At 40.0% G+C, this 22,899-nt stretch overlaps 1 protein-coding gene across 1 annotated transcript in view; it reads left to right on the top strand.

The window, feature by feature from the left end:
• The window catches only part of LOC136863843 (odorant receptor coreceptor), a 181,057-nt gene that overhangs the window by 17,353 nt on the left and 140,805 nt on the right, over positions 1-22,899 (top strand). Inside the window, exon 4 of the mRNA XM_068226114.1 lies at positions 7,924-8,112. Within this exon, the coding sequence (XP_068082215.1) occupies positions 7,924-8,112 (189 nt within the window). The remainder of the gene's footprint in view (positions 1-7,923; positions 8,113-22,899) is intronic.

Below are 22,899 nucleotides of genomic sequence, written 5' to 3' on the forward strand. Positions count from 1 at the left end.
ACATTGCACAGGTTGTTGTCCTAGTGCTACTTCAACAAGAAGGTGATGTGCTTTTTGAGCAGGACAATACACGTCAACATACAGCTGCTGCAGCGCAATGTGCTCTACTTGGCGTACAACTGCTCTGGCCAGCAAGATCACCGGATCTCTCACCAAATGAACACGTACGGGAGATGATGAATCGGGTTCTATTTCTCTCCTATGCTGATGCAGCTCAGAAACAACATGGTTTCTCTTTATATCGGAATCATTTTAAGTCCAGTAAGATCAAATAAAGTCCCATCATTTACTTTCAGGCTTGCTTTTGCCTCTTCTGCACTTGTATAAAAGATTGATAAATGTACTTGGCCAAGAAGACAGAGAAATTGTATCTTTGGTATTTTAACACATTTCTAATATACACATTGGTATCTGTAATCTCAAAGAACAATCGTCCATTGTGACATTTATCACCACCGGGGACACTGACGAGACGAATTCTCTTAACTTGAGGTCCGATGTCTCTTTCTGTTCTTTCTTCCCAAATTTCAATAAATTCATTTGCCTAATTTTGCAGGCATTTCTTGAAATTTTGTAACATTCTATCGCAGTTCGAAATGTCTGGCAATTTATTCTGGAGTACTTGGAATAGGAGATGGGTACTGAAATACGTTTGTAAACTGTTAAAAGTGGAATCATTGAACTTAGTTAATAAGCCGGCTACATCATATATAATGGCATTTTATCGCCATTCTGAGTTTTCGGTATTGATGATTGACTCAAATTTTTCATGTCAACCTGTGCTCATTCACAGTTTGCAGTGAATGACTCTGAAAACTCCAGCGAACTTTTCTTCAAGTTCACATTAAAAGCATGAATTCTCTTCGTTGATACAGAAAAAAATGTTCCAAACAATGCGTGTGTGACGAAACTAGCTGATGGAACTAGCTGACTCTAAAAATACAAGATTCTTGTGCTGGGCGTAGCACTGAACGAATATGGCTGATTGAACCCCTCATATTCCCCTGCCATGACTGATGCCCCATCGTATGTTCAGGCAATAAGTTTCTCTGAAGAAAGGAAATAGTTAATTATGCTGAGAATATTGTTCAAGAGGGCACCTGCCTTTTTGTCCGCACTTGCTTCTGTCAACTATGTAATAACTATATTTCGAACATCTAGATTGCCCCTCTCCTGATATATTTTTCACATTTTGTGACAATTACTTCTGTTCGCGTTATCACGACAGTTTGCTGACAAAGAGTCATTCTATAATATACAACTGTCATTTTCCTCAATGTCTGACTTACTACCAATAAATACTCGTAATGTTTATCCTTCATTCAGTGAACGATTTGACCCCACCATAATAGCTTACAACAAACGATACTTGAGATTAGTCAAGACACATTCATACAGATATAAAAATATTATTCAGTCAGTATCGATGAATGACATTAAGTTGGTGCATAATTCAAAAGCAGAACGACGCAGGTCAGCATATGTGCTGTAGAAGTGGTCCTGTACATACCTTCATAGGCCATATGACACGTGCGGTACGCGCGTATTCATTAAAAATATAAATATACATGTTTTTCATGAAAGCTACTATTGCCGGTTACTTATAGAAAGACGCTTTTTACAACTTTCATCAGAAGCTTCACCAAATACTAGTGACACAAAGGAGGCATTAGCCATTTCCTTCTTTATTTCATTAAGTTCTGAATATCGGGCGAAGTTACACGAAACGACGACGAATTTTCCAAGAGTTATTTCTAGGAAGTGTCATATGTTGCTACCTCATTTACTTGACTTGACTTAATTCCTCTCGTTCCCGCTGGAACATAGGGAGTCCGTGAAACGTCTCCATTGTGGTCGTCGACTTGCCGATGCTTTAACTTGCTTCAAAGTCTTCCCTCCTCCTCTACAGTCCTCCTCCAGGTCCCCCTAGGACGACCTCTCATCCGTGCCCCTTGCGTATTCCATTCCAATCCTGTGCGTTCTATAGCTCCCGATGGCTTTCTTAAAGTATGACCTACCCATTTCCATTTCATCCTCTTCATTTCCACTGCGAATGGAACTTGGTTTGTTGTTCTCCATAGCTCGTAACTGGATATAATTTCAGGCCAACTGATGTTTACGTTGCGTATTAAGCAACGGTTTATAAAAGTCTGCAGGAGATTAGTGATAGTTCGTGTAACCTTCCAAGTTTCACAAGCGTATAGATAGACTGATTTAATATACGTACTGAAAATTTTTATTTTCGTTTTCCTTGAAATGTTGTCATTCTTCCACACTGTATACAGCTGCTTGGAGGTTCCAATTGCTTTCCTTATTCTGGCTCTCATATCCCCCTTTTCCCCTCCTTCTCTTGTCACTACACTTCCTAACTAGGTAAATGTTTGGAGTTCTCCAATCGCCTCCCCTGCCACAAACAATCCTTCATCAAAGTTAGCATTTACTCTAATTTCCTTGGTCTTAACAACATTTATATTGAGTCCTGCAGCCTCTGCTTCCTTCAGTAATCCTTCTAACTTGTGTTTCATACCACTAATTCTTGATGACCTCATTTACATATTCAGTATAATTCTCTAACTTTGCACATTCCTCACTCTCGTCGTGACTACGAAAGACAAGCCCTTGCTTTTCTAGAAAACACACACCCCGGACGAAATTTGCAAATATGCTTCTGTTTCCTTTCACTGCATTGTTGTGTTACTCAGTCAAAAGTATTTACTAATTATTCAAGGAAAGTTGGATCCTTGGACTTTTACCTAACATTGTAAGTTGTTTTCCACATATTATACGGATACAACAATATACGTGAATTTTGGCTACTTACAAATATTATTTAAAACATCATAGCCGTTTGTATTCCACACGGACCTTTCATTGGAGAAGAGAAGATGAAACCAGAACAACAGTTTATTCGACGATTTACAACGGCATAGCTACGGTTCACTTTTAGAAATTCTCATATTAAAATATCTTCGAAATTTTTAGAGTCTTCCCTTAATCAAATCCTCTTCCTCATAGAAATATTAAGTAGGGAAACCACTTACCTTGAGTGTGTCTATAATACAACAATCCAGTGAGAAGTCTATGCAGCTCGATCTAGACGCGTGGCCCCTTGAACAGCCAGTGCATATACCATGTACGTCATAACCTAACAGTCAGAGCAAAACTGTTTACAAATAAAGGTACACCTATTGATGATTATAGTACATCACTATCTCCGTAAATCACTGGAAATAATAGCACATTGTTGTGAATAAAGCACTGTTTGTTTTACTGATCTAATTTCATTCTAGAATGTTCTAAATTAATTAACACACATATATACACACATACGCACACATGCGTAGCATTCTATTTAACTATAATGACCAGACTCCTACAGCAGAACTCCAGCTGTGTAGTCTTTACATGGACGGGCGATAATCCTCACTTTCTCTCACCTGCAAGCTTAGTCACTTCACTCACTCCAACATCTGCTCGCAGATTGGCTCGAAACTCAGCGATACTGACACTCCACACCACACGATGGCATTTCCTTCGTTCGACACCAGAGGAAGTCAGCCACTCACACAGTGAACACAGACATTTCAAAAACAGTGTTCGCACAACACCAAAAACTCAACAGTGCTAAACAGCATTCCTCACTGCAACGACAGTTAACAGCTCCAATCGCTCACTCGACGTCAGTACGCATACCGTCCACGGTAGCACACACACACAGTACACGCCTGGTGGGGCACAGGCGACAACCAGCACTACTGTCGCCCAACCCGACGACCCAAATCAACACTGACACCCACCACGCACTCGACTCTCCAACACTATAATTTTACCTTGAAATTGATTCCGCCCCAGCTACCCTATGTACCATGCTAGCGCAATCACACAGCAGTCACACGAAACCGTCAGCGATATTCAGAAGGAGATTTTGTCTGCCTTACAGTTCCAGATATCAGCTGGAAGTGAATTCCAGTCACAAGGGAGGATTATTTGTACAGTCGTTCAATAAAGAAATGAGCACATGGTTCCACGGGGTTCACTATTTTCAGAAACAACTCATTATACAGATATAACGTTTATACCTGCGTGGAAGGTGAATTTTATTTTGAAATTAATACAACACCACGCGTTTATTCTTGTCTTGAACAGCTGTGCACTGGAATAGCGACAAACTGCCGGATCTAGTGTTACGACCAGGGTACGAGGACAAGAAACGAAATTTGAAAATAAAGAGAGAGATATGTAGGTGGAGATTTTCATGCAGAGTTTGATAGATTGAGGTCAGTACATGAAATTTCCGGCACCCTTCAGCCATGAAAGAGCATTGTAGCCAAGGGTGACCTGAACATCATAACTAATATTAATCCTTATGGCGTTTGAGAGAGTGTCTCTTTGTAAGTATGTGTTGTATGTGCTATCAAGATTCTTCACTATTTTACTGAGAGGGATTTCGATTGTAGTTAAAATCACTGAGAGGATAGAGCAGATTTTATATAGGGCATTTAATAATCATTGCGAAATTATTATAATCATTTGAATCTCTTTTGGGTTGAGAAGGAGAAGTATCACTGAGTTGTAGGTTGATGTTTACATCTCGTAATGCGTTCGATATATCTTTGATCCTTACCTGACAGTAAACTTGTATGTCGTCCGCATGAAGGATACCTATTACATTTTGTTATCGAGTCGAGGATGTATCGTTAATAGAGAGAGCAAATAGAAGATGCCCAAGGACAGAACCCTGCGGGGTTTTCTTCTTGAGTCACCACTGTGAAGTAGTGTTCTGCCCTGTGACACGCTGCGTACGATCCGTAAGACATATGGTGAAAATGTGTAGCCTCAGTACCGAAAAAAATGATTCAGGATTTTCAACAATGTCTGGATATTTATCGTGTTAAGAATTGCTTAAACAAGGAGTGTGAGTATTGTCGCTTATTTTTCGTCCATGGCTTTTCCGATGTCTTCAATCCCTTGACTTAAGCAGTTGCTGTGCTGTGGCCCTTCTTGCAGTCAGATTTCAGCTGGTCCAGCCGTGAGTGAAGTTGTTCCAGTATTTGAGCATGTACCGACCATTCTAGGGCTTTGGGGAGAACAATCGGAATGTAAATGTGGCAGTAATTATATGGGAGACCCGAATCCGGGTTCTTAGGAAGTAGAATTACGTCAGCGCACTTCCAAATTGTTGGTAAAGTGTTATTCTTGGGGCCAATATTGAAAATATGCGTGGGACTGTGTAGAATTTGTATGAAGGTTATATAAATATCATTGGTACCACGTGTTTTAGATTTAATAGAGTAACTCCAATACTGCTGACGTAACGAACGGCAAAGTAGAGGCGATTCTGTGGGACAAGTGATGGGCCATTATCTATATGTCATCTGAAATCGGATTCGACTGAAAACGTTCATCCGTGAAATACGCTTTTAAGTTGTTAAGTAGAACGAGAAGTACCTAAGTTGTTCTCGTGTTTTGCCTATGACCATGGTTCCAAGATGCCTCCAAAACTAGAAGTATTTCGGTTATCTGCCAATTCACGAGTATCATTCAATTTGAGATTATGTACGATTTGTTTCGTTCTGTTACTAATTATTCTACAATATTTATAGTCATTTGGACTAGGGGTACATCTGTAATTTCCGAAAAGATCATCTCGCTGCGACATCATACTTTTAACTTCATAGGTTAGCCATGGATTAGTTTGTTGTAATGTGAACTCACCGCAGAAAACAAAAATCTCGCACCCCTGCTGAAGAAGTTCTTGGATACGTGCTTACAGCCCTACAATAACTCTACAGTTTATTATCTTAACTTCTGGAACCTACATAAATAAGTTTTTAAATAATAAACTAGAAATTGTTGCACCTAAATTATTTTGAAAATGTATCAATTATTCTGTGTTAAATGCCGTAATTTTGAAAATATCGCTCTATTCAATCAAAAAGTTCATGCCTCCCTAATTATAGCCCAAGTAATCAACTACTAATATTTCGTTTCAGCAAGAGAAAATATTTACACAAAATATAATTTCAGTCCATTCCTCCTTCGGACTGTGAACAATGAGGAAAAACTTCTTGTTTTTGCTGCAGTTTGTATGTTGTCAGTGTCATACAGTAAACTGTATTATTTTTCACCCAAACGTAAGCTCGTGTCACGTTAAGGGCCAAATTTTTATGTTAACTTTTCTGAGTAACTTGTGAATCACACTATCAATTTTCTATACAAATGGATATTGTATGATATTACACTATACTTCTTTCGTAACAAAGGCGTATCCGAAAATTGAACCCTATATGTTCCACTCAAACCCTGTCCATACTTCTCAGAGATGTATAGAAGTGACTATGGTCAAACGTTAATAAGTCGAACCTGTAGTCTTCGAATTATTGAATGCTTGTATTAATTTACGTAGTATTTCTCTGTGAGTCATGTAAGTTACTTATTCGCCCCCCCCCACATCATAATTCCATTCCATTGTTTCGTCTTGTTCAATCTCTGGAATGACTGAAATAACAAAAATGTTCACGTTTTAATGTTAAAGAAGCCCATTTATCATATTACACATTCTAACAAACTCAGTACCTTGTCGTATACGTGCCAGATATCTTGAGGAACGTTCCACACATTTTCTTAGGACTCGAAATATTGAGTTTCGATTGAATTCCCCTAGGTAAATCATATCTCAGGCAGTGTTTTACACTTTACAGTTTTTTAAAAACCTCAGAAAATTATTGCCAATAAAATTTAGGAAATAATTAGTACAAAGTCTTACAATGCTTAACTTTGATTATGCGACGAATTTTACAATAACCTCAGCATATCATTTTCTAACAAACTTACACATCACATAATGCATCCGTTAGATTTTTCGTCGAGGTACTACTATTCGATCATATCTCCCCAGGGTTCTGCGAACTCGAATGCTTGCGTTCAGGAGAGTAGCCAAGGGTGGGGGAACCCCCATGGAATTTATACAAAAGAGAATAAACGCAAACTGAAAATAAATAAGTGAGAGTCGACTCAATGTATTGGCTCTTTGGAACATTCACAGAGACATAAGTGTTAAACCAACAGATTTCTGGAATATGTATTCTAAGAAGCCTCAACAGTTGGATTTTAGATTCTGTTCTTAAGATACCATTCTCTGTAAAACTGTTGAGCTTGATCATATTTTTCTTGTTCTGTATTTTTATGTAAGATGTTGTTGTATACCGGTACTGAAGTCTGAATATCAACATAATTTACTTGTATCAGTGTCCTCATGCATGCGCGTACCACACAAGCGCAAGCACCTTCATTAGGTTCTGTCTATCAACTTGGAATTCTGTCATAATCTCACATCACGCACCGACCCTGAATCCCCACCTACTTCTACAAACTAATTACATCCGCTCACAGATCAGCAAGCAATTCGTTATCTCCGCAAGGCGCTCATGCCTCCTGAAATTATGAGCAGATAAAATGCATGGTACTTTAAAGAAGCAATGAGAGAAATGGACGTACAAATGTATGTAGCTTGCAATGGGATGGATATGTATAACAAATAAGCAGTAAATTAATATAAAACGATTTTAAACCTGATTACACTTATTTACAGTATATTCCGTTACTTTGCTATAGAATTAGAAAATGAGGTCGTTTAATATATCGAGTGTTTAGTTTATAAGTATGTGTGTGACACTAGGATTTATGGTAGACGAGATGTTACAGTTTCACAGCGTTATTATCTTACGAACTGGGCTCTATTAACATTATGTTACTTACAAGTTCACTATAGTTACAACATAGTTGTAAGTACAATAAGTTTCACACTTCAAGTGCAGGGTCAGTCAGAACAGCAGGCCACTTAGCCTCAGTCCCGTCGTATAAAGTGAGGTAATTAATTAATAAATAAATATGATTGTGTTCTTTTATTACTCATTTTTACAGAAAGGAGATGCAAAAGTCGAAGTTTGGTGAACGTGAGGAACGTATCACAACGCAGTTTTTAGCCATACACTCGTGGAGATCCAGGACGGCTCTCGACTGGGACGAAGAAATCCACACAAGCCCGCAGCTGGAACTGGAGATGAGGACTGTCCTCGTGGACTGCATAGACCATCACCAGACAATACTCGAGTAAGCTTTCTGCCAAATTCCTAATATAAGATCACAATTCTGATCTTCCATCAAATGTTAATTGCAATGTGCCCCGTTTTAATTCGTAACAATCAATTTACAGGAATAATTTTGTGATGAAAGTAGCTCATCGCTTACCAGAAACTTCTAGTGACAGGAACAGAATTCACTTTAAGTGTACTAAATGTCACCACCTCCACCTCCTTACCATTATAACAAATGTATACTTTGCTTTGCTATAGTGTTAGAAGATAAGGTATTTAGAACGTTTGTTTAGTATATTGAGTATTTGTTTAGCATATTTAGGTAAATAAATAAATAAATAAATAAATAAATAAATAAATAAATAAATAAATAAATAAATAAATAAATAAATAAATAAAAAACAAGCAACACCTATCACACACTTGGTGGTAATATAGTTCGTTACAGTTCGAGGAGTACTATCTCTGAGCAAAAGAGGTTCCTGAAAGTGCGTTATTGTTTAAGGAACCATAGATATAAGCACAGCACGTATCTGATAGTTCATTGTTTTTGAAGGAACAATATCTGTTAACTCTGTAATTTCTGGCAGTTCTTTTAAATGCTAAAAACTAAGATCCATGGACATTGTTGTTTACACTCTGAAACGCAATCCGTTGAACACAAGACTCTTGTGGTAGGTTGTTAATGGTTAAGAAGCTCGTGTCCTTTTTATGGCGTTAAGAATATTTAAGGGGACACTATGCAAATAATCCTTTTTTTAAATTTTGCTGAAAATACATTATTCTAGAATATTTAGGTAACAATTCAACGAGTAAAAACACATCTAACCTTGTTTCCCTCTTTCCCAAATTTGAAAACATGTTGAACTTCACGTTCTCCCTGTAATATATCGTTTAATGTAACACTTTTATGCTACGGTAGATGTGTTAGAGTAATATTAGAAAACCTTCGTATGGAAGTTTCGATCGCAGGACTTTTCCATGTAGGTTTTATTCTGAATTGTTATATACTAATTTTTAGTTTCAAAATTAATTTCATTCATTTAAATACAATTAATCTCTGAATACGAAAAAATCAATACACCATGATTTCGAAAAGTTATTATCAACTGAGTTCCAAATATTCAAAACAGTGGATTAGAACGTAATGTAAAAAAATGGATTTGAAATTTTCGAAGTAGCTAATTTCTTCATGGGATGTTTAAAGTGACATCTAGAGCAGGTTTTGGAAACACTGTGCTGTTTAGAAGCTATTATATTCCTGACTGCGATGCTGTAGGATAATCTCTTTCCATTGCAATACAAGGTCGAGTGTAGGCGACGTTTCATGTTTCAATTCTTTGGACGCTCTCATGAATGGTTGTAAAACAGCATGTTTTAAAGGAAGATCATAACAAGCTCAGCTCCTTGAGCATGAACGAATTGGACTTTTTCAGTACTTTAAATGCTAACACATACTCACCTGCTATTTCATGAAGCAGTAGACATACGTTAAGAAGTTAAGTGTAATAAATATCATCAATATAATCAACTTCTCTTTTCTGAGCAAGTTTTTCCCACAAAGCAGAATATTGACATTGTTAATGAAGAATTCCAGTGAGTATCGTTGAATTGTTCCATCGTTTTTCAAGAATATTAACTAGATCATTTCGCTTCGCGTGACTAACACGTTCCTTCGTCTTAGTCAAAAAAGAATACATTTTTAGGCAAATTAGAGACAGGAACTTAGTATTAAATGTGTTTGGTAGTACTTTACTGAGCATGCGCCATACACAATTCAGCCTCATATAGTCACACAGTGTGGCAGTTCGTCGGTTGTGAAAGGCACTTGATGCGAAACGACCTCGGTGACACAAGGAGACATACATTGTCTCAGCAATTTTCTTATAATATTGCGTGCTTTCGATTCGTCTGGAAACCCAGTTGTGAACAAGACGCGAGACTTGAGGTTCCGGAAAACATAATAGGGAGAGAGTCAATATTCAGTAATGGTTCATACTACGCTGCACATCAATGGGCGCTGAGCATTCACCTCTGGTCATATAGTCCAGTATCTCAGTTGTTGGGTGCGGTATAACATCTTCCATAGGGAGCTCCAGTGTCGATCAATCCTTCAACTGTCCCATATGACCTTCACGTTTATCAACAATCAGATCCAGAACGGTTTTAGGGGGACGATTTTCTTGTACGCATGGTGCTTTGTTTTGGAGACGCAAGGACATGTGACGTTCCAGTGACGTTCAGCCAGCCGCTCAGAGACGATAGCTATAGCACAGCTCAGCAATCCCCGCACGCATCTGATGGGACGCTCTCTATTGGACCGCAGGGAACTACCAGCCAGCCGCTCACAGAAGATAGCACTAGCTCAACCCTGCCCACACACACCTGACGGGACGCTCTCTATGTAGTATGCGCTAGGCCGGTTCTGAACCATGGCGTCAGCATCTTTTCTGCTGAGTCAGCACACGAGGTCATCGACCCCGGCCAAGGTCATTTACCCCATGACGTAATGACAACGTGACCGTGACGTCACATAGTTTAAAAACAAACCCACGTGCTTTTGACACCTGTCATCTTGACGGACCCTAACCTCATTTCTTCAGACAAGAGAACGTCACCAACCTCACTGCTGATATCTTGACAGGGCCTAACTACACTCCTGAAAACTTAACGACATAGAGGGCGTGGAATTAAAAAGTCCACGTGCTTTTTGACAGCTGTCAAGATGACAGCAGCCATTTTGACAGGTCCTATCCACGTGGGCGCAGATTTTGGATCAAGTGAACGTCGCTAACCCCACTGCTACCATCTTAACAGGGACCAACCTCACTGCTGCCATCTTAACCACGTAGGGGCGCGGAAATTAAAATACACGTGTTTTTGACAGCTGTCATCTTGTGAGGTCGTAACCACGTGCACTTGTTGAACAAGTGTACGTCGTTAACCTCAATGCTGCCATCTTGACAGTCCCTAACCTCACTGCTGCCATCTTAACGAGGTAGGGGCGAGGAATGTTAAATTCAAGTGCATGTGGCAGCTGCCATCTGGACAGTTCCTAACAACTTGGGCGCGGATTTTGAACAAGTGAAAGTGGATAACCTCATTGCTGCCATCTTAACAGACCCTAAACTCACACTTACTTTTTTTACCAAGTACAGTGCGGGGAATTTGAACACCTGTGAGGGTAATAGCCGCCATCTTAACAAGTCCTAACCACGTGCACTTGTTTTTGCACAGGAATTTTGAAACGCAATCCTATAACCTCACTGCTATCATGTTGACGGGACATAGCCACATGAATTCGCGGAACTTTTTTGAAAAAGGGTACGATCCTAACCTCACTGCTATTTTCTTTAGAGGACAGACAGGGGGCCTAAACCCACAGATGATTATAGTTTTATGGCTAGCTGCCCTTCTGGATACCACCTTAGAGGTGCTCGGACCTCAGAGGTTTAAAGTTTAAAGTTTTAAAGTTTTAAAGTTTAATGTTTAAAGGCTAGCTGCCCTTCAAGACACATCCCCCCTTCCAGACAACATTTTTGAAGGGAGAGATCTAACCTGGGAGGATTAAAGTTTTAAGGCTAGCTGCCTGTCCCGATACTATCTTGGAGGGGTCTAAGGACCCTAGTTTAAGGCACGCTGCCCTTCTCGATACCATCTTCGGGGGTCATAAGAACCCTGGTTTAAATCTAGCTGCCCGCTTCGACATACCGGAGGTCAGATCAATCCTTCCTCCTCCTCCTCCTCCATACAGTTACAGAGGTTAGCAAATTCCTTCCTCCCCTTCTCGACAGCATAAGGTTAGGGAGGTCAGCTCAATCCCTCCTCCTCCTCCTCATGAGAGTTACAGAGGTCATCTCAATCCCTCCTCCTCCTCCTCCTCCTCCTCCTATTACGGCAGATGCTCTTCACCTCGGAGGAAGCGTAACTACACCGTTGCTAAGACTTTACACATGATAAAACATGTTGTTAATAGGAGGGAGCCCAAAATTACACAGACGCTAGGGCTTTATGTCTCTATCCGACATAGATTTAAAAATCTCTAGAAAAAATTATGGATTCGAAGCCCCGGTATCTCTGTTATGGAAACAAACTCTGTTCACACTGATTAATAGTAGAACAAAATACAAACACATAACTATAAAAAACTCTTTCTATTACTGTAATGGATTCGAACACTGTTGAATGTTAGATTAACAAAGAAAATCTCTAGAAAATAATCATAGATTCGAACCCCGTTCTCTCTGTTCATCGATAGATTCTTTAATGTTATACACATGCAACATTGTATGTCGTAAAACCGTACACACTCAGAAATACGGACAAGCAATTGCTGCTAGGTAGCCCTTACACACATACACATGACTACGCGCAAGCACACACATTATTTAGCAATCACATTTTGATTATCTGAGATACTTACACATGAAAAAGGAAGAGAGATGGTAGTAAGACATACCACTTTTTGTATCGAATAGCATTGTGAGGTTATGAAAATGCTTTACGTCCCCATCAGACAAACAAATAACGATAAACAGCGGAGAGGCTTTATTACACCCACAGAAAGGTATATACTTACTTTGTTGCGTTGAATGACTTGGAGTGCGTTGTATTCCTTATCGCAAAAACTGCTTCGATCCTGTTATCAGCTGTATGGGAGCCCTCAGGGGAGAGCTGTACTAGGACACAGGGGTAAATAGGCATACACAGACCCTTATAGAGGCATTCCCTAATTTCTTCTTATCCTTCTTTTTATCTGTTTACCCTCCACGGTCGGTTATTTCCATCGGACTTAGCGAGGGATCCCACCCCTACCGCCTCAAGGCCAGTGTCCTGGAGCTACATACTCTGTTGGTGTGGGATACAACTGAGGTGGATGACCAGTACCTTACTCCTCCTGGCCCACGCGTTAACCTCTGTCGACGTGATTATGGTCAAGTGTGCCAGGTTAACCCATGCATTTGACGCCAGGCTTAAATTTACAAGGGCGTTACAGTCTCAAGTTTTAGATTCGATCCTACGCTCAACCTAACTAGACGAGATGAGACATGATCCAGGGACTTTGATGCTGAGATTGGTGGAAGCTGACGGTTACACATAGGAATAGGGATATGGTGTAAGGTGTAATACAAATGCTTTATTCATAGTGGAGGGGGGGAGTAATATTGGGAAGCATTTTCGAAGTTCTAAAATCGGAGAGCGTAATATGCACATATCAGCAAAAAATAACTGCACGTTCAAGTTGACTAGCTAGGTTCGATTCCTTGCGGGTCGTGATTTTAACTGCGAATGATTAAGTTTCCTGGCTTGAGAACTAAGGGTTTTCGTCGTAATGAACTTCTCTTCATCTACATAAACAAGGGCTTGGGTTCAATTTTCGGCCAAGTCATGAATTTAACTGCGCATGATTACGTTTTCTGGCTTGGGGACTAAGTGTTTTCATCGTGTTGATCCAAATATATTGAGAAAACACGTAAGGATAGTAAGAAGAAAGAGGAGAAGAAGAGAAGAAATAATATGTCCTGTGTTCCACATTCCGTGCTTGAAACATTGTGACGCCTTAGATCATCAGTTACAAGTTCCAAGCCCCTGAGGCAGCCCTCTAGTTATGTCTAAAGGAACAAAATATAGCAGCTATATTGCGTAGTAGCCCTTGTATTGAATGTTAAGCTGATAAAACTAATAGGTTATAAGGTAAAAGTCGTAAATCCCTGAAGTAGATCTGTAGAGTTAGGCTTATGCCAGACTCAGCTATAGACACGTTTGTCCCCAACAGATGAAGAGTTGTGTTCAGAATCTATAAGTCGAAGTCTTCTCGGGTCAGATATTTCATTCATGTCAATTGTAATGCATGCATCTCTCTGGCAGCTGTGTTGCTTACGTAGCTTAACCAGATACACCGCCAGCAGATTCCTAGGGCCTCGTGTCTACGCGTATCAATCAATCAATACTGATCTGCATTTAGGGCAGTCGCCCAGGTGGCAGATTCCCTATATGTTGCTTTCCTAGCCTTTTCCTAAATGATTTCAAAGAAACTGGAAATTTATTGAACATCTCCCTTTTTAAGTTATTCCATTTCCTAACTTCCCTTCCTATAAATGAATATTTGCCCCAGTTTGTCCTCTTGAATTCCAACTTTATTTTCATATTGTGATCATTCCTACTTTTATAAACGCCATTCAAACTTATTCGCCTACTAATATCATTCCACGCCATCTCTCCGCTGACAGTTCGGAACAGACCACTTAGTCGAGCAGCTCTTCTTCTTTCTCTCAATTCTTCCCTACCCAAACATTGCAACATTTTTGTAACGCTACTCTTTTGTCGGAAATCGCCCAGAACAAATCGAGCTGCTTTTCTTTGGATTTTTTCCAGTTCTTGAATCAGGTAATACTGGTGAGGGTCCCATACACTGGAACCATACTCTAGTTGGGGTCTTACCAGAGACTTATATGCACTCTCCTTTACACCCTTACTACAACCCCTAAACACCCTCATAACCATGTGCAGAGATCTGTACCCTTTATTTACAATCCCATTTATGTGATTACCCCAATGAAGATCTTTCCTTATATTAACACCTAGATACTTACAATGATCCCCAAAAGGAACTTTCACCCCATCAACGCAGTAATTAAAACTGACAGGACTTTTCCTATTTGTGAAACTCACAAACTGACTTTTAACCCCGTTTATCAACGTACCATTGCCTACTGTCCATCTCACAATATTATCGAGGTCACGTTGCAGTTGCTCACAAACTTGTAACTTATTTATCACTCTATAGAGAATAACATCATCCGCAAAAAGCCTTACCTCCGATTCCACTCCTTTACTCATATCATTTATACATACATACATACATTACATACATTATCATTATAGACAGTTATGCCTTTCAGCGTTCAGTCTGCAAGCCTCTGAGAATTTACTAAACGTCGCCACAATCCTCGATTTGCAACTAGTGTTGTGGCCTCATTTAGTTCTATGCCTCTTATCTTTAAATCGTTAGAAACCGAGTCTAACCATCGTCGTCTTGGTCTCCCTCTACTTCTCTTACCCTCCATAACAGAGTCCATTATTCTCCTAGGTAACCTATCCTCCTCCATTCGCCTCACATGACCCCACCACCGAAGCCGGTTTATGCGTACAGCTTCATCCATCGAGTTCATTCCTAAATTAGCCTTTTTCTCCTCATTCTGAGTACCCTCCTGCCATGGTTCCCACCTGTTTGTACCACCAATCATTCTTGCTACTTTCATGTCTGTTACTTCTAACTTATGAATAAGATAGCCTGAGTCCACCCAGCTGTCGCTCCCGTAAAGCAAAGTTGGTCTGAAAACAGACCGATGTAAAGATAGTTTCGTCTGGGAGCTGACTTCCTTCTTACAGAATACTGTTGATCGCAACTGCGTGCTCACTGCATTAGCTTTACGACACCTAGATTCAATCTCACTTACTATATTACCATCCTGGGAGAACACACAACCTAAATACTTGAAATTATCGACCTGTTCTAGCTTTGTATCACCAATCTGACATTCAATTCTGTTGAATTTCTTACCTACTGACATCAATTTAGTCTTCGAGAGGCTAATTTTCATACCATACTCATTGCACCTATTTTCAAGTTCCAAGATATTAGACTGCAGGCTTTCGGCACTATCTGCCATTAAGACCAAGTCGTCAGCATAGGCCAAACTGCTTACTACATTTCCACCTAACTGAATCCCTCCCTGCCATTTTATACCTTTCAGCAGATGATCCATGTAAACTACGAACAGCAAAGGTGAAAGATTACAGCCTTGTCTAACTCCTGTAAGTACCGTGAACCAAGAACTCATTCTACCATCAATTCTCACCGAAGCCCAATTGTCAACATAAATGCCTTTGATTGATTTTAATAATCTAACTTTAATTCCATAGTCCCCCAGTATGGCGAACATCATTTCCCTCGGTACCCTGTCATATGCTTTCTCTAGATCTACGAAACATAAACACAACTGCCTATTCCTCTCGTAGCATTTTTCAATTACCTGGCGCATACTGAAAATCTGATCCTGACAACCTCTTTGTGGTCTGAAACCACACTGGTTTTCATCCAACTTCCTCTCAACCACTGATCGCACCCTCCCTTCCAAGATGCCAGTGAATACTTTGCCTGGTATACTAATCAATGAGATACCTAGATAGCTGTTGTAATCCTTCCTGTTCCCTTGCTTATAGATAGGGGCAATTACAGCTTTTGTCCAATTTGAAGGTACCTTACCAACACTCCACGCTAATTTTACTACTCTATGAAGCCATTGCATACCTGCCTTCCCACTATACTTCAACATTTCAGGTCTAATTTCATCTATTCTTGCTGCCTTATGACAATGGAGTTTATTTACTATCCTTTCCACTTCCTCAAGCATAATTTCACCAACATAATTTTCCTCCTCCCCATGAGCTTTGCCGTTTGCAACACCACCATGATGATTTCCTTTTACATTGAGAAGATGTTCAAAATATTCCCTCCACCTCTCCAGTGATTCCCTGGGATCTATTATGAGTTCACCTGAATTACTCAAAACACTGTTCATTTCCTTTTTCCCTCCCTTCCTAAGATTCTTTATTACTGTCCAGAAAGGTTTCCCTGCTGCTTGACCTAGCCTTTCCAGGTTATTACCAAAATCTTCCCATGACTTCTTTTTGGATTCAACAACTATTTGTTTCGCTCTGTTTCTTTCATCTATGTACGAATCCCTGTCTTCCTCGGCCCTTGTTTGGAGCCATTTCTGATAAGCCTTCTTTTTACGTTTACAGGCTGCTCTCACTTCATCATTCCACCAAGATGTTCTCCTTTTCCCATCTTTACACACAGTTGTTCCTAGGCATTCCCTTGCTGTTTCTACTACAGCATCCCTGTATGCCACCCATTCATTTTCTATATCCTGAACGTGCTTACTGTCTACTGTTCGAAACTTCTCACTAATCATATCCATGTACCTCTGTCTAATTTCCTCATCCTGGAGATTTTCTACCCTTATTCGTTTGCAGACAGATGTCACTTTCTCTACCCTAGGCCTAGAGATACTTAGTTCACTACAGATCAGATAGTGGTCTGTATCATCGAAAAATCCGCGAAAAATTCGTACATTCCTAACAGATTTCCTGAATTCGAATTCTGTTAAGATATAGTCTATTATGGATCTGGTGCCCCTAGCCTCCCATGTGTAGCGGTAAATAGCCTTATGCTTGAAGAATGTATTCGTAACAGCTAAACCCATACTAGCACAGAAGTCCAGCAAACGCTTCCCATTCCCATTAGCTTCCATATCTTCCCCGCATATACCAATCACCCTTTCGTATCCTTCAGTTCTATTCCCAACTCTCGCATTGAAATCGCCCATGAGCACTATTATATCCTTGCTGTTGACCCTGACCACGATGTCACTCAATGCTTCATAAAATTTGTCAACTTCATCCTCATCTGCACCCTCACATGGTGAATACACGGACACAATTCTTGTCCTAAATCCTCCCACTGACAAATCTACCCACATCATTCGCTCATTTACGTGCCTAACAGAAACTATGTTGCGTGCAATGGTATTCCTGATAAAGAGCCCTACCCCAGACTCTGCCCTTCCCTTTCTAACACCTGTCAAGTACACTTTATAATCTCCTATCTCTTCCTCGTTATCTCCCCTTACCCGAATATCACTTACTCCTAGCACATCCAGATGCATACTCTTTGCTGACTCAGCCAGTTCTACCTTGTTTCTTCCATAAGCCCTATTAATATTGATAGCTCCCTATCGAATTCCATTTCGTTCGCCAAGTTGTTTCCAAGGAGTCCCTCGCCTGTCAAATGGGAGTGGGACTCCATTACTCCCATAGGTCCGAGGCTTGCTTAAAGTGTTCTGAGCTCGGTTAATTCATGAAGCAGGATGCTGCCCTACTTGCACATAGTCCAAGTGAGGATCTCTCCTCTAACGGGTTATGGACCACCGGTGAATTGTATAGTCCTAGCCGTCTGAGCACAAGGAGGGCCAGGACTCAGAATACGTCCGAGATGCCCACTCCCATTCCATAGCAACTGGTATCCCGACTCTCAGGACCACTTACTAGACCACTCAGCCGTTGCCCATGGTTCACGAACTAGGACGTGACTACAGTAACCCACAAACCTGAACCACATCATATATATATAAGAAAATATAAAGGTCCGGTAATACTGCCTTGAGGAATTCCCCTCTTAATTATTACAGGGTCAGATAAAGCTTCACCTACTCTAATTCTCTGAGATATATTTTCTAGAAATATAGCAACCCATTCAGTCACTCTTTTGTCTAGTCCAATTGCACTCATTTTTGCCAGTAGTCTCCCATGATCCACCCTATAAAATGCTTTAGACAGGTCAATCGCGATACAGTCCATTTGACCTCCAGAATCCAAGATATCTGCTATATCTTGCTGGAATCCTACAAGTTGAGCTTCAGTGGAATAACCTTTCCTAAAACCGAATTGCCTTCTATCGAACCAGTTATTAATTTTACAAACATGTCTAATATAATCAGAAAGAATGCCTTCCCAAAGCTTACATACAATGCATATTAAACTGACTGGCCTGTAATTTTCAGCTTTATGTCTATCACCCTTTCCTTTATAGACAGGGGCTACTATAGCAACTCTCCATTCATCTGGTATAGCTCCTCCAACCAAACAATAATCAAATAAGTACTTCAGATATGGTACTATATCCCAACCCATTGTCTTTAGTATATCTCCAGAAATCTGGTCAATTCCAGCCGCTTTTCTAGTTTTTAACTTTTGTATCTTATTGTAAATGTCATTGTTATCATATGTAAATTTTATTACTTCTTTGGCCTTAGTCTCCTCCTCTATCTCGACATTATCCTTGTAACCAACAATGTTTACATACTGCTGACTGAATACTTCTGCCTTTTGAAGATCTTTTGTTAAAAGTGAAGCCATGTTTTCCAGTGTTGACGTAGTTAAATGTAGCAAAGGCTTTTCAGTCTGTCAAACACATAGCAAATGCAATGTAAATTAAAACACTAAAAGCATATCTGTAAAACACACACTAACATACAAATAATGACATGTTTCGTTCTACAAGAACATCCTCAGATTCTATCAAATCACTTAAAATAAGCTTATATATGTACAGTATTGTTTACGTAGCGTAAACTTGTCAATGATAGAGAGATAAGTGATAACATGAAACAGTAATGACAAAAAATAAATTATATACAATTATAATATAGTAAAAAAACTTACGTATCTATCTAGACTGCCGGTGTTAAGTCTGTTGTCACCAGACAACAACAGGCTTTTCAGTCTTGCGCGGTTGCTTAACTCTCCAAGACCTAAGGTCGCTTTTCAACGTTACGGCTCACTGAATAAAGCAAATGTATTAAGTCCTACACCATCTCCCTAGTACCATGTCAAGTCCCAGGAGGTTAACGCGTGGTCAGCGCAACGTTAGGCCTGCAGGAGCATCGAACGTGAAGTGTAGGTAGGGATTTAATTCTGTATTCGAGAAATCTGATAATACGCGAAATCCTGCAGAGCTAAATTCCGGCATTACATTGTGTTTTACGTATTATATTGGGTATTCAGTATTAAGATATGTTAGGTCTCCCTGCGTGATTGTACGTAAGTCGCGAACTTGCAAAAAAATAATGAACTTTCTATTCTATGTGTCAGCAAATACATCCAAAACTAGTCAACTTACACGTGCAGTTACTTTTTGATGATATGTGCATGCTAGGCTCTCTGATTTTAGAACTTCGAAAATGCTTCCCAATATTAGGCCCCCTATGTGTAAAGCATTTGTATTACACCTTACACCATAGCCCTGGTAATATGTGTAGCCGTCAGCTTCCACCAATCTCAGCATCAAAGTCCCTGGATCATGTCTCATCTCGTCTAGTTAGGTTGAGCGTATGATCGAATCTCAAACTTGAGACTGTAACGCCCTTGTAAAGTTATGCCTGGCGTCAAATGCATGGGTTAACCTGGCACACTTGACCATAATCACGTCGGCAGAGGTTTACGCGTGGGCCAGGCGGGGTGTGGTCATCCTCCTCACTTTTATCCCCGAACCCCAGAGTCTGTAGGCCTTGAGGCGGTAGAGGTGGGATCCCTCGCTAAGTCCGATGGAAAAAACCGACACTGGAGGGTAAACAGGTAAGGAGAATAAGAAGAAGAATAAGAAGAAATGAGGGAATGCCTCTATAAGGGTCTGTGTATGCCTGTTTACTCCTGTGTCCTAGCACAGCTCTCCCCTGAGTTAGCCCTCCCTTTTAGACACCCTTACGACTAGCAGTATACGATTGCTGCAATTTTACCACTCCACCCCACCTCATAAAATGAGGATCTGTGTGGAGTGACGTCATCATAGTAGTAGCAAGAGTTGTAGTAACGTCACCGCTAACAAGCTTTGACCTGTAGCTGCGGACTGCGAGTTCTCTCAAGTCAGATGTCCTGCGTCATAACACACTGTCGCATTCCTTTGCAACACCAGGTTGGAAAACCCAGCTTGGCTCTCAAAGTCATTTTTTTTTTCGGCTGAGGTGTGCATGTCTCCACATTTACTGTAGTCGCACACACATTTCAATCAGGATGAGGATATTTGAATTGCACATAAGCTCATATAAGATCACATAGCACTGCCTTGTCGCCTTGGCTTTAAGGAGAAAAACTAGCAACACGACCTTTTTTTCACTTAGCAATACAACTCTACAATTAATCGTGTTTAAAACTAATTTGCATTCACTGCTCTTTGCACGTTGTTCTTCAGAAGTGGGCAGAGCACGCTGCGACTGCACGCATGATACTTTGACCCGGACGTGTGAACACTTGTCTGCTTCTTCATGTTTCAATATTGTACTGAGATATATACATACTGTGATATGATTTAAAATGTTACAGTTTCCCTATCTTGAGCGCAATGTCTGCCTTTACTATTATAAGACTTTACCATGTCGGTGCAAAAATAATCGAGGCAATACGACATAAATAATCAATTCCATTATTATTATTATTATTATTATTATTATTATTATTATTATTATTATTATTATTGTTACGGAGTTTTCCGTGGTAGTTAGAGGTGAAAGAAGGTGCGGGGGATGAACAGGTCTCATGCTACGAAATTAAAGTGAATTTAAAATTTAACAAGGTTATATTTTCTTAGCAAAAAACAAGAAATAACAATAATGGCCGGTACAGAGTAGCAAAACCACTAATCGAGAATGTACAATTACAGGATTTGGGCTCCGAGAGCCAGACACACAATTCTTGAGCAATTAGCCCAACTTTACGATACAGAATTCAACAAAGGGGCAGAAGACCCCAATCAAGCCCAGGAGCACTTGCTCCCAATTACATCATAAAGCCTCCTCGAGGCGCGCAGAAACAAATTTCAAAAGAGCGATCTGCTCTCAAAGATTAAGCCTATCAAAGGCCACACCAAACTCCACCTTCAAGTTGTCCTCTAAGGACATATACACAGGGGTAACATACCCAACCTACTGAGGTCTATTAAGTGAGAAAAAAGGTTAAGTACATGACCTCTAAAATAACAATTTGAGAGGAGGCGATCTGCACTCCTAATACATTTTGTTTAAAACTTAATCTGGCTCTAGGCCGCTAATGCAAGGGCTAATCCCATACTACGGAGGTGACTTTAAAAAAGAACAATTTACATTACATTAAGGAAGAATTGGTTGTGAGAAATAAGTTCACCTCAAAACAATATGAGTGGGAGCTCGAGAGGGTTAAGCACTCTCTATCCCAATATGTAGCTTTAAAAGAGAATAGATGCTAAGAGTCTTTACATTTTAGGGAAAGTTACATGGTAGAAACGCTTCGGACCCGCCCCGAGAGTTAAACTGCTGAGCTAGCAAGAAAAGAAGTTATTAAAAGTCCATTACCTTGGTGTTGAACTGCTCCCCGAAGAAAGAGGCGCTTCCCGCCCCCTGCTATGTACTTTACACACTGAAAGATGGTACTGAAGTGGCACCGAGACCCGAAAATCAGCAGTTTATATACTCTCGCGGAACGTTCGAGGCGTTTTTGGAATGAGAACACCCTCCCACAAGGATTTTATTGGTTCACCAAGAAACCCCCTACACAATACGAAGAAGAAACATATTATTGGTGGAAAATTAATTCGAGAAATTCGGGATTGGCTAAATTCAAAACAAGGGGAAAGAAATGGTTAATATTGCCAACTTAAATAATGACTGAAAGAAATTTAGCAAAGAACAAACTTTTAAAATTAAATTTTCTCCAAAAAAACAGTTCTTTCACTTCGCACTAGGGTGCACCGTTGTAGTACCTCAGTAGTGTCCTCTAGAAGAGAATGTTCACACTTCTTACTACAAGCAAAACAAAAATACATCGAAAACAACACAGTTCGGAAACTTCAAAATTTCCAAGTAGTGGCATCTTCAGGGTAACTTGAAAATTAACACATAAGACAAAGTTCAGACTTCTTCCAGTAGGGGAGTTTCGACTGGCGCAAAGTTTAAATAAGCGGCGTGGAGTTGTACCGCACGGTACAGATCTCCCCCCCCCAAAAAAAGTTCCTCCAAGGGGGTAACACGGAAGAACATAAACTTTAGTTTGAAAACAAGGTCCAAGTTATGATGTTGCTATGGAGATTAATTGCAGAAGCATTTATCAAAATAGTGAAAATTTAATTCGATCCAGTTTCAAAAATTCTCGTAGTAACTGCTGAAGTAATGTCTTTATGTTTGTAGAAGTTGAATTCAGAAGAAAAAAT

This window comes from Anabrus simplex, chromosome 2, assembly GCF_040414725.1.
Source record: "Anabrus simplex isolate iqAnaSimp1 chromosome 2, ASM4041472v1, whole genome shotgun sequence".
Lineage (NCBI taxonomy): Eukaryota > Metazoa > Arthropoda > Insecta > Orthoptera > Tettigoniidae > Anabrus > Anabrus simplex.